Source organism: Bacillus rossius, chromosome 1 (assembly GCF_032445375.1).
Source record: "Bacillus rossius redtenbacheri isolate Brsri chromosome 1, Brsri_v3, whole genome shotgun sequence".
NCBI classification, from domain to species: domain Eukaryota; kingdom Metazoa; phylum Arthropoda; class Insecta; order Phasmatodea; family Bacillidae; genus Bacillus; species Bacillus rossius.
In genome coordinates this window covers 178,334,241-178,348,344 of record NC_086330.1, presented here as the reverse complement: position 1 = coordinate 178,348,344, position 14,104 = coordinate 178,334,241, and the positions used below count along the sequence as shown (strand labels likewise).

Sequence of the window (14,104 nt, the reverse complement as noted above, 5' to 3'; positions counted from 1 at the left end):
TAAATGAAATTAAAACATACATAAATAAAATTATCTCACACTCAACCAAACATAATGTTTAATATGAAATAAAGGAAGATGGCAATTACACGTAACTATTCTAATTAATAAAAAAAATCGACCTACCTGCAATAGTAAAATTCAAATTTTTCAACAATATATTACATAATTGATAAATATAATATCTTGATGCTCAGCAGATAAATTATAAACACAAAACCAAACTCCTTGCAAATAAGTTATAAGTAGGTACTGTAAAAAAATAATTTAAATTGTAATATACAAAAACGGTATTGAAAATTGAAACAAATATGGCGACACTACAAACTGTCAAGATATTTATTTTTTTCTTACAATAGCAAAACGTAACGTAATGGCTTGAAAGCTATTGCTCGGCAGACATAGAGGAATGACACTAACAGTTTGTATATCTATGACACACGTTACATAAAATTAAGATATATTTTTTTAACCCGTTTAAAATTTATTTTTTTTAGACAAAAGATAGCCTATGTCCATCCCCAGGATATAATCTATCTCCTTGCCAAATTTCATTACGATCCGTTCAGCCGTTCAGCCGGGAAAAGGTAACAAACAGACAGACAGACAGACAGTTCCTTTCGCATTTATAATATTAGTAAGGATTGTATTTAACGTAGAGTCATACAAGAGACTGCGAAGCAGTACTCAAACATACATTTTGAATGCCCTCAATTATGAGTTCTGTTTGTTTAATGTGTTACTGGTTCGTAAAGAAGTTGAGACCAACATAATTTCTATAGCTACTACGATTCTGTTCAGGAATTTGTCACGTTGTAGGGTTTTGTTTTGGTTTTAAAACAAAATACATTTAACTTCAATTCAAGTAATTTATTATATACGTAACCTGAGAATAGACAGATACTTGATAAAGTGTTCAGAATTAACTTTTATTATACGGCGCCCAAACTATAATTATTTGCATGACTATATTTTGTGACGCCTGTGACGGCGTCACAAATTTTTTTTTTGTTCGTGTCCGCGCGTTGTCGGAAAGTGTGACCTATCGCGCCATCTGGTAGTGTTTTGCTCGAGAGTTGTACGCTAGCAGACGGGCTTATCCGTGCAGCGCTGCAGGCGGTGAACTGTTGAAATTAGCTACCGCGCATGCGCGGTAAGCGACCGGTCAAGCTCAGCGTTGGACAGAGGGCAGAGAAAAAGAAAGGGACTCGCGAGTTGGCAGTGGAGCCAGACGGTCAGTGTGGATCTATGATAGGTACCTCCGGTGAATAATGCACATCACGACTTCAAGAAATGTTTTTCACTTTACTTGATTTACGTGTAAATCGTGGACGAGAGGAGAAGACAGATTTCAGCGCGTTTACGCTTGAGAACGCAACGCGAGGCTCGTGCGGGGAAATGCAGTGCAGTTAACCCCCAGTCGAGGCCTCGATCGCCGAGGAATATATCAGCATAGACCCGGGCTAGTTATGAGGAGAAGAAAAGAAGCTACGATTGAGCTATGGCTAAAATTTTATGACAAGATAATAGTGGTCTTTTCTTTTCTAAATACGAGTAAGCATCGGCGCGTGTGAGAAAATTATTTTAAGAAGTTATGAAATTTTTTTATGTAATATTTTTTTCTTTTGGTGTTCGACACGACATGGCGGGTTGTGGAATGAGCGAGTAGGTGTGAGACTAGTCTACCGAGTCAACTTGAGCAGCTGGCACAGGAGGAGGACAACATTTTATAAACTTAAATTTGGTCTACGATTTGATTTTTCCTGTTTATTGCGGAGGAAGGGAATAGATCGTCTCGACGGATTTTTTTTTTTTTTTTAATGAAATTTGGGAAGAAATGAAGTTTCGTCAGTAGCAGAGCGACCGAAATTCCACGAAGTTTAAATGGTTCGTCGTATGGAATGCAGTTGGTTCGAGAGTCGGTGGTTGCAGTCGGCGTCCCAGCTGTGCAGATGTCCTTAAATTGTATAATGGTGGTGTAGTGATCTTTTCTTTTAAATGGCCTTTTTAAATTATTTATACTGTGCGTCGTCCTGTTCCCGATGGCAACTGAAGGGGTGAGTCTTGAAAAATATTTTTTCCTTGAGTCCCTGGGCATGGTGAAGAGCTAGTAAGAAGTTATGAGATATTAAAAAGGGTTTGATTATTATATGCCTAAGGGTTGTGCGAGAGAGGAAACCGCGTGACTTTTTGAATTAAATCGTACTAGATTCCTTAAATAAGTTCTAGAATTTTGGTGATTTAAGTTTTGCCGGAAATATTTTAGGCATTTTATTGTTGGCATGCTGCCCGCCACCGTAGGTTGGAGTGCAATTAAAATAGACCTGTGGTTCTATGCTTATCTCAATCAAGAACTTATGATTTCCTGGAGCTAATATGGTTGTAATGAAGTTGGCAGTTAAAAAGCCTGCCATGCGTGATTAGTGAGATTATTATATAAATTTTTATAGAACTATATACTTATATTGTTGATACTTTGAGTGGTATGAAGCTTTATGAGCTGTAAGAGATTAAAATAATAGAGAACTGATAAATTATGGTCAGATATAAATTATTACCATAGGTGTTTTATTGAATGTTAAATGTATTATATAAAAATTTTTATAGAACTATATATTTATATTGTTGATACTTTGAGTGGTATGAAGCTTTATGAGCTGTAAGAGATTAAAATAATAGAGAACTGATAAATTATGGTCAGATATAAATTATTACCATAGATGTTTTATTGAATGTTAAATGTATTATATAAATTTTTTATAGAACTATATATTTATATTGTTGATACTTTGAGTGGCATGAAGCTTTATGAGCTGTAAGAGATTAAAATAATAGAGAACTGATAAATTATGGTCAGATATAAATTATTACTATAGATGTTTTATTGAATGTTAAATGTACGATAGCTAAAATATTTTATTCATACTCATCTGAGGCTGTCTTGTGCGATCGACGAAATTATGAAAATTTTGTCATACTAATTGTGACTTTTATATAAAATTTTATAGAACTATATAGTCATACTGTGGGTACATTACCATATTTAAATTATTTTTTAGAGTGTCGGGACTTGCTATAGGAGAGCTCTCGGGGTGGAATAAACGAAATATAATAGTATTTTAGAATTTTTGTCAGGTAAATTGTTATTGTATATAGCGTATGAAAATGGAGTAAGAGTTCATGCACTTGTAGTGAACTTGTGGTGAAGCCTGTGAACCCACAACAACAAAAAAGAACACTCTACCCACCCCTATAAAAGTTTTTGTCTTGTACCTGAATTTTGAGATTATTAAGTTTACTCTGATTGTTGTAGTAAAGCTATTTTTGTATTTGAGCGCTGTTGAGATGCGCATATTAGTAGTTGTTTGCAAAATTATTGAAACATATTTATACCACTGAGCTCTGCTCTTTGTTTTGTTTAACGTAACCTTTTCTTTCCCTTTGATTTAGTCCCCTTGGGCCAATTGTGAGGCCAGGTTCTCCCTGCTGTAAGGGTAATAGGTACAAAAGGGTTACAATTTTAACTACCCATAATGCAGGTGTTGCTTAGTGAAGAGCAGAGTCTATTAGTGAATGGTGTATAAGTCTCAACACTCGCTCACTCACCTACACATTCAAGGTTGGGGTTATACACACACACACACACACACACACAATGCATTCTTCACCACCTCGTAGAGTGTCTTATATTTTTTTTCTTGATAGTTCAGTAGTTTGCCTTCTGCGTCCATGTTTGCTTTCTTTTTTGGGCTCGTAAAGTAATGCTTGCAGGACACCGACTCTATTTTGTAATTATCTGGTTTGCATTGCCAGTGTGTTTTACCTAAATTGCATTATTTGGCTTTCCCTAGTTATTTTTTTTTTATGTTCTCTGCGAGGCCATGTGTTTTGTTAAGGTTAAATTTCTCCTGGCCTCCTTGTTTGCCTTGTGCTCACTTCGAGTTTGTTATTTGCTTCTGACCCACTTTCCTTTGGGAAGTATGCCATTTTTCTCCGCCGCACCTCTCACGTCCGGATAGACAGCAATTTCTTGTACGAATTTTAATAACGATAGCACGTAAATTGTATACTGACTATTTGTATGGATCACATGTACTTATGTAATTTTTTGTACTTAACATTGCTCCCTCTTTATTGGCATTTCACTTGTCGTGTGTTGTCCCTCCATATTCATATGGGGCTTGAGTTAAATAATAATAAAGCTATGTATTTTTGCCACGATATTTATGAAATTTTCTTTAGGGGTTTTTGGCTTAACTTTTCGCACAACACGTCTGGCACTCTGCCTGACCCTATTACTAGGGCCAATGCTCATTTTGTTATTTATTTATTTACTAACTTAATTGAGGTGAAGTGAAGTGGACCTCCCCCTTCCCCTTCACGATACTTCAAATTAAAAAATTTATAAAAAATTTAAATAAAAAATTATAACAAAAAATTATTTTGAAAACGCACATACATTATGCAGACCTCGGTTTAAACCTGGTGAGGGCAAAAAATGAAAATGGTGACAGATCCTTCCTCGACGGAAGCCACCGGCAGATTGACCTCCCACTACTTATGCTAAGGTATATATCGAAATATAGTGTGATGTCATACCGCCAACTTGAAAATCTGTTATTATTAGGTATCCGATTATAATGAAAAAAATCTAAAATTAATAACAAAATTACTTTAAATGTTAGTAAAATATTATTTAAAAAACGATTACAAATTTTCGTTACGGACGCCATCTTGTAAATACATAATATACGTACTATAAAATCAAAAAAAAACTTTAAAATTATAAAAAATAGATATTCAAAAAATATTATTTAAAAAAATTAATGCAAATTTCGTAACGGTTTTCATCTTGAAAATCTGTACTTTTTATGCTAGAAAATCGAAAAAAAAATTAAAAAATATAAAGATATATATAAATAAAAAATTCATAGATTATTATTCAAAAAACCTACTTACCTCATGGAGATCGGAGACCTCGATTCAAACCCGGTGATATCAAAAATAAAATAGAAATGACGAAAGATCCTTCCTCAATGGAAACCATCAGCAGACTGACCTCCCACCACCAATACTAAGACATATATCATCAGCTAGTATGACGTCATGTCCGCCATATTCTTTTCCTCTGCTGGAGACAGACATCTTGATTTCGTCTATAAGAGTGTGCTACCGTCACTCAAGTTAAAATTTTACATATTAGAGTGCAGTAATCATTTATTATTATGGAGACACCCACCATCTTTTCATTTAGGTGCCATCATGGAATTGTGTAATTATTCAGCTAGAAATTCTGGGGAAATCCCAAAATTCATTCAATAAATTTACAATCAACGTAAGGATTGATTCACTCAGTTCATATCATTGGTTAGATTCCTGGATGAATAAAAAAAATCCTAATTTTTAGTAAAAATAATAATTACAACCAATCATGTTCAAAATCCTAAAAGATGCATAGTTTCCTAGCCAACCAACAACCTGTAAGCCGTTATGAACGCCATCTAGGAAATACGTATTTATTTATCTAGAAATCCGTGAAGAATTCTTAAATTCATCGCAAAAATAACTTATTAATTAACAGATTAATAGGATCGATTTCCGTCCTTGGTTCAATCCCTGGGCAAAGCAAAAATAAATAAATAAAATTAATACCTCAAAAATGACAGGTTCTAAAATAAAACACTGAAAGTTCATTTTAAAACATTATTATATTACATAATTTCTATTCTAGTACAGATACACTTGCAAAAGTCATTGACTAATTTTCAGCTCCAATCGGTTTATACTAGACAGAGACCAGCCAGAACCTTTACTGACATAATCATCCTCTTCTTGGCAGAGTTTCTGGACATCATGTTTAACAGTATGCTTCACATCGTCAGAACTGTAAATTACAGCAGCCGTTGTCTGAAAGCACACTTCTTCACTTTGTCCACGAACGTATATGGCTTACCATATACACAGTCCAACCACAAGTTATATTTGAAAGGACCGTTTGTTGCTACGTCAACAATAAGCTGATTAATATTGTTCTATTTGATATAAAAAAGAAAATAACAAATGTATTTTGATTAATTAAACGTATTTAGATAATAGTAGGCTTTCAATGTTCTACGAAAATGCAGACTGCGCCAAGTAGAAGCGATTATCATATACCTGTAGAGCACCCACCACAGCCTTGGGTTTAGATTAATGTCCAGACTTCATAGCAATCGGTTGCTGCTAATCTGTTTTTTTTTTTTGCTTGTCCGCTCACAAGACTTCTACCTAAACTGAGGAGTCGTACTTTCTACAGGTACTTCAGCAGTAGGCGCACGGACTTCACCATTACATTTTATCGCATGATGTCACAAACTGTCAATTGGTGTAAACCAAACATTGCACTCATCGCAGCGAAACTTCGTACGATTAGATTCTTCACACATTTGCTCCGCTCATGTCTTCGTGCATCATGGGAAAATGCGAACGACATATCGCAGTACCAGCAAGTATACCGCGATGATGAAGACGAATCCGAACCAGATGCCGATGTTACTGCAATTGTACCATTTCCAGGAATACTATTAAGCACATCAATCATTCGCCGCGCGGCAGGACCTCTGTATGTGTCCATGTGCGTTTTCATATTATCTTTTCTGGCAAACTGCTTATGACATTTCTCACAACCAAACATTTTGCGAAGAGGATCCTTAAAACATTCACTCTTCTCATGTCAACGAGCATTGCTGTTGTTTGAGAAAATCTTGTCGCAGTAACAGCACCGATGTTCGTTTGTTGTTGTCGAATCACCAGCCATTTAAGTCTCCATTGAGGGCGAAACGTCGTTCATCGTGATTTCCTGCGCAACCAGCTCTGTAGTCATTAAGCTCTCTTCTGCTGGTGGTACCACGACTGCTGAAGTCTCCTCCAGTGTTGTTGTTTTCTTTTCCAACGGGATCTGCTCCATCTTCGATGTCGCTGACACAGACGATGTACAACCTCCATCGAGTTCGCCGTTAAAGACGCTAAAGTTGCCATCGTGTTCTCAAGAACAGGTAATTGTGCGACTTATACACCAGATGAAACAAAATAGGTGATCGTTACACCGTCGATGACAGTAACAAACTAATAGACCTGTTGTCTAGGACCGTTTATAAACACGCACTCGAGTGAATAATATGCTAGTCAAATAATGATTTATTTACACATTTATATACACAAGTCAAAACAACATTTAAAAAAAAGCACACATTATCGAAAGAATTCTATGCGTTGTGATACGTTCTCGTCTCATGAATTCGATCCCACCAATATACCTTAGGCTCCAAGAGATACAATTTGCTCCACTAGATCCATCTTCATTTGGCTCCAATGCTCCAATTTCCCATCAGCTTCAAGTGCTCCAAGAGCTCCAGCAGCAGCAAATTCTCCAATGCTACAATGCTCCAACAGCTCCAAATCTCCAATTCCAAAGCTCCAATGCTCCAACAGCTCCAACATCTCCAAATCTCCAACAAAACCAAATCGCCAAGCTCAAACAGCTCCAAAGCTCCAATGTTCTTCAGCTACAAAGTATTTGACTCCAAATATTTTTAGGGCTAGCGCTATTTGACTAAAAGAGCAAGATGCTACGAAGCTACGAGACTACAGGACTGCATGTATACATGAGTACTTGACTACAAAGCTACACATCTACAAGGCTCCAATTGCCGCATCTGTCTTCGATGGAATTTTCTCTTTGGCTCCAACTGCTCCAACAGCATTATGTTATAAGATTACATGGCTACTTGTTTACGTAACTAAAAGTCTACGAGGCTCCAAGGCATCACGATTACTCTACTACAAGCCATGAGGTTACGATGCTACGCGACTACGTGTGTACATAGTTACGAGACTGCGAGGCTACAGAACTACGAAGCTTCCAGAACACAAGGTTACGAGACTGCGAAGCTACAGGACTACGAATCTTCCAGAACACAATGTTACGTGATTTCGAGGCTACAGGACTACGAGGCACCCAGGACACACAAGGCTACGTGACTACGAGTCTACTTGGCTCTAACAGACTACAATAGATCCAGTCAGCGGTGACAGTTAAGTTATCTCATGAAAAATAACTTGTTGCAAGTAGTACCGAATATTGGCATGAGACATCGTTACGTATTGTGTTGAGTCATAATTTATTTATTATATGTGGGATGCAGGATGCTCACTAACGATCGCAAAAGAAGGAAGGCGTCGCTAGACACCAACGACTAGGAAGTTTCTCCTGCGTGATAGTGTTGCTCATTCGTCTTATCGCACATTATTGGACTGAGTAATGATTTTTTTTTTAATTCCACCTGATAAAAATATTGTTAAGTGCTGATTTAGTAGCAGAAATTCTCAGTTTGATTGCAACTGTGGATAAAATGGCATGACTCATTAAGTAAATAATCCTTCATGCAGAGATCGATTTCTCACCAATAACCAGAAGCACTTGGAGAAAACAATCAGATGTATAGCCAGGAATAATTAGAAGCACTTGTAGAAAACCATCAGATGTGTAGCCAGGAATAATCGGAAGCACACGGAACAAACTTACAGTATTTTTCCTTAAATTCACAAAACATGCAGAAAAAATTTAAAATTAATAAAAATAAAATAATAATAAAAATAAAAACAAACAGGGATGATAAATTACAAACATTCTGGCTTGTACTAGAACTCTATCCTTGCTCCACAAATGAGCAGTTCACAAGCTGGCAAAAACGGTTTTGGTAACTTTTATCAATTTATTGGTTTTTATTTTTATTATTATTTTATTTTTATTTATCTGTATTTTTTCTGATTTTAAGGAAAATTATCATAAGTTTTCTAAGTGTGCTTCTGATTATTCCTTGCTAGACATCTGATGGTTTTCTCCAAGTGCTTCTGATTATTCCTGGCTATAAATCTGATTGTTTTCTCCAAGTGCTTCTGGTTATTGGTGAGAAATCGATCTCTGCATGAAGGTTTTTTTACTTAATGAGTCATGCCATTTTATCCAGAGTTGCAATCAAATTGAGAATTTCTGCTACTAAATCAGCACTTACAATATTTTTATCAGGTGGAATTAAACAATATATATCATTATTCAGTCCAATAATATGTGATAAGACGGATAAGCAACACTATCGCGAAGGAGGAACTTCGTTGTCCTTGCTGTCTAACGAAGCCTTCCTTCTTTTGCGATCGTTAATGATCATCCTGCATCGCACATATAATAAATAAATTATTATTCAAAACAACACGTAACAATATCTCATGCCAAAAATCGGTACTACTTGAAACAAGTTCTTTTGCATGAGATAACTTAACTCTCACCACTGACTGGAGATATAGTAGTCTGTTAGAGCCAAGTAGTCTGTGGTAGCCACGTAGCCTTGTGTGTCCTGGATGCCTCGTAGTCCTGTGGCCTCGCAATCATGTAACCTTGTGTTCTGGAAGCTTCGTAGTCCTGTAGCCTCGCATCCCCGTAACCTTGTGTTCTGGTAGCTTCGTAGATCTGTAGCCTCGCAGTCTCGTAACCTTGTAGACTCGTATTCGCGTAGTCTCGTAACCTCATGGCTAGTAGTCATGTAGTCTCGTAACCTCATGGCTCGTAGTCGCGTAGTCATGATGCCTTGGGGCCTCGTAGACTTTTAGCTACGTAACCAAGTGCCTGCTTTTGAAGCATTTGGAGCCAAAGAGAAAATTCCGTCGAAGACAGATGCGACAATTGGAGCTTTGTAGACTTGTAGCTTTGTAGTCAAGTACTCATGTATACATGCAGTCCTGTAGCCTCGTAGCTTCGGAGCCTCTTTGTCTTGTAGTCAAATAGCGCTAGACCTTTGACTTTTTGGAGTCAAATACTTTTGACGTCATTGATTATTGGAGCCATAGACAGTTGGAGCATTCATAGCTGTTGGAACTTTAGAGCTTAGCAGCTGTTGGAGCTTTAGAGCTTTGGAGTTGTTGGAGTGGTTGGATCATTGTAGTATTGGGAGCTGTTGGAGCTTTTGAGCTGTTGTATCATTTGGAGCATTTATGGCTTTGAAGATTTGGAGTATTTGGTGCTGTTGGAGTATTTGGAGCTGCTGGAGCTTTGGAGCATTTGGCGCCAATGGAGCATTGGAGCTGTTGGAGCTGTTGGAGCATTTGCAGATGTTGGAGCATTGAAAATGTAGGAGCTGCTGGAGCATTGGAGCTTTGGATTTGTTGGAGATTTGGATCTGTTGGTGCATTGGAGCGTTTAGAGCTGTTCAAAAATTGTAGCTGTTGGAGCTTGGAAATTTGGAGAATTTGGAGCACTGGAACATTTGGAGCTGTTGGAGCTGTTGGAGCATTGTAGCTTTGGAGTTGTTGGAGATTTGGAGCTGCTGGAGCTCTCGGAGCACTTTAAGCTGATGGGTAATTGGAGCATTGGAGCCACATGTCGATGGATCTGATGGCGAGAATTGTATCCCATGGAGCCTATTGTATACTGGTGGGATCGAATTCATGAGACGAGAACTTATCACACCGCATCGAATTTTATCGATGATATATGCTTCTTTTTAAATGTTGTTTTGACTTGTGTATTATAGTAAATGGTACTTTATTTAACTAGCGTATTATTACATCGGGAGCATGTATATAAACGAGTCCTAGACATCAGGTCTCTTAGTTTGTTACTGTCGTCGACGGTGTTACGAATACCTATTTTGTTTCATATGGTGCATAAGTCACGCAATTACTTGTTCTTGAAAACTCTTGAGAACACGATGGCAAATTTAGCGTCATTAACGGCGAACTCGATGGAAGTTGTACATCTTCTACGTCTAAGATGGAGCAGATCCCGTTGGCAAAGATGTCAACAACACTGGAGGAGACTTCAGCAGTCGTGGTACCACCAGCAAAAGAGAGCTTAATGACAACAGAGCTGGTTGCGCAGGAAACCACGATGAACAACGTTTTGCCCTCGATGGAGACTTAAATGGCTGGTGATTCGACAACAACTAACGAACATCGGTGCTGTTATTGCGACAAGATTTTCTCAAACAACAGCAATGTTCGTCGACATGAGAACCGAGAAGGTGCTAAGAATCCTCTTCGCAAAATGTTTGGTTGTGAGAAATATCATAAGCAGTATACCAGAAAATATAATTTGAAAACACACATGAACACATGCATAGGTCCTGCTGCGCGGCAGAAAATAAAGTTTTCTGTGCAACATCGAATGATTGATGTGCATAAGAGTATGCCTGTAAATGGTACAATTGCAGTAACAATGACATATGGTTCGGGTTCGTCTTCATCATCGCGGTATCCTTGCAGCTACTGTAATATGTCGTTCGCATTTTCCCATGATGCACGAAGACATGAGCGGAGCAAATGTGTGAGAATCTAATCGTACGAAGTTTCGCTGCGATGAGTGTAATGTTTGGTTTACACCAATTGATAGTTTGTGACATCATGCGAAATAATGTAATGATGAAGTCCGTGCACCTACTGCTGAACTACCTGCAGAAAGTACGACTCCTCGGTTTAAGTTGAAAACTCGTGAGCAGCAACCGATTGCTATGAAGTCTAGACATTAATCTAAACCCAAGACTGTGGTGGGTGCTCTACAGGTATATGATAATCGCTTCTACTTGGCGCAGTCTGCATTTTCGTAGAACATTGAAAGCCTACTATTATATAAATACGTTTAATTAATCAAAATACATTTGTTATTTTCTTTTTTATATCAAATAGAACAATATTATTCAGCTTATTGTTGACGTAGCAACAAACGGTCCTTTCAAATATAACTTGTGGTTGGACTGTGTATATGGTAAGCCATATACGTTCGTGCACAAAGTTAAGAAGTGTGCTTTCAGACAACGGCTGCTGTAATTTACAGTTCTGACGATGCGAAGCATACTGTTAAATATTGTGTCCAGAAACTCTATCAAGAAGAGGATGACTATGTCAGTAAAGGTTCTGGCTGGTCTATGTCTAGTATAAACCGATTGGAGCTGAGAATTAGTCATTAACTTTTGCAATTGTATCTGTACTAGAATAGAAATTATGTAATATAATAATGTTTTAAAATGAACTTTCAGTGTTTTATTTTAGAACCTGTCATTTTTGAGGTATTAATTTTATTTATTTATTTTTGCTTTGTCCAGGGATTGAACCAAGGACGGAAATCGATCCTATTAATCTGTTAATTAATAAGTTATTTTTTCGATGAATTTAAGAATTTTTCACGGTTTTCTAGATAAATAAATACGTATTTCCTAGATGGCGTTCATAACGGCTTACAGGTTGTTGTTTGGCTAGGAATCTATTAATATTTTAGGACTTTGAACATTTTTGGTTGTAATTATTATTTTTACATAAAATTAATATTTTTTGCATCATCCAGGAATCGAACAAAGTATATGAACTGATTGAATAAATCCTTACTTTGATTATAAATTTATTGAATGAATTTTGGGATTTCCCCCGAATTTCTAGCTGAATAATTACACAATTCCATGATGGCACCTAAATGACAAGATGCTGGGGGTCTCCATAATAATAAATGATTACTGCACTCTAAAAGGTAAAATTTTAACTAGTGTGACGGTATCACTTTCTTATAGACGAAATCAAGATGTCTGTCTCCAGCAGACGAAAACAATATGGCGGACATGACTTCATACTAGCTGATGATATATGCCTTGATATTGGTGGTGGGAGGTCAGTCTGCAGGTGGCTCCTGTGGAGGAAGGATCTATCGACAATATTTTTTTTTGTTTGTACCGGGTTTGAACCGAAGTTTTCAAGGCCTCGGTGCTTATTTAATATTATTTTTATTTTGTTATATTTTTTTACATATTTTTTGAAATTTTTTCTGAATTTCTACCATTAAAATTACGGCTTTCCAATATGGTGGCCGTAACGAAAAGTGCGACCTTTATAGAATACAATATGGCGGCCGTAACTACAAGTTTAACGATGACACCATACTTAACTAAAATGGTGGGCGTAATGAAACATGCAACATTTATAAAAACTAATTTGGCGGCCGAAACGATATGTGCAACGGTGGTTTTTAAGTAATATGTTATTGATTATATTTTTATTAATATTGAATAATAAATAAAGATTTTCAAGATGACGGCCGTAACGGAAATTGCAACGGTGACATCATTATTCAAAATAGTGGTCATGGCATCCTATTCCTAGAAACGGCTTATCGGAGGCTGTAGACATGTATGCTTAAGCTGGTTTTAGGTATATGTGTTCTTTCTAAGGCAAAAAGTTTTAGGTTTTTCGAAATCCTAATTTTTGAATTTTTCAGGACAAAAACGAAAATTTTTCCCTCGAAAAGATACATTTTTTAAAAACTTTTTTATATATGTTTGACTGAATTTTTCCAAAAAAAAAAACTAGAATTTTTGCCGATTTTTGGTGAAAATTGGGCAAATTTTGGTGAATGTTACAAATTTTGGCTTAATTTGAAGGTCAAATTTCAAGGTCAAAGGTCAAGGTCACGGTCATCCAAGATGGCCGCCGTGACGTCATCGGAGATGTAGATTCCAAGGCAGCAGAAGCCGCCACACACCACCGCCTGGCGCCTGTCCCATCTAATACTATTATATACTACTGATGGAGAAGAAATTGTCCCCATTTATTGATTCGATAGTTGTGTGCCGCACTTCACTTGAATCATTTCTCTCGTAATCGGATAGGCATACCAGATGGCAGCGCAGTGAGCGCTGAGTCCAGGTCTCTGTTTTCGTCGTTACTCGCGGGTGGAGCACTCGCGGTGGCACGAGTTCTGGAGGACTGAGCGAGCAGCGCTATGTTCCTGCCGCAGCTAGCTGAACACAACGCGCATCGCTCCTCACCTGCCGGCGCGCCACTTTTCGGGCGAAGCGATCCAGCGGTGGCTCGCGTGGAACCAGAATGTCAGGCTGGCGGCGAACGACGCATGGAAGTAGTAGGAGGTCCATGGAACCCAGTAGTGCCGGTCGTAGATGTTCGGGTCGGTGTCGTGCCAAGTCCAGTGCACGAACTTCACACTCACTATGTCGTACGGTAAGTCGATCAGCACGGAGCACAAGCCAACTGCAGAAAAAACAGTAACATACATCAAGGACACCTTACTTTT

At 37.5% G+C, this 14,104-nt stretch overlaps 1 protein-coding gene across 4 annotated transcripts in view; it reads right to left on the bottom strand.

Annotated features, from left to right (window-relative positions):
- The window catches only part of LOC134527127 (uncharacterized), a 131,136-nt gene that overhangs the window by 73,867 nt on the left and 43,165 nt on the right, over positions 1 to 14,104 (bottom strand). For all 4 annotated transcript variants that reach the window (XM_063359513.1, XM_063359512.1, XM_063359516.1 and 1 more), the window contains one exon: positions 13,842 to 14,061. In XM_063359513.1, the coding sequence (XP_063215583.1) occupies positions 13,842 to 14,061 (220 nt within the window). The remainder of the gene's footprint in view (positions 1 to 13,841; positions 14,062 to 14,104) is intronic.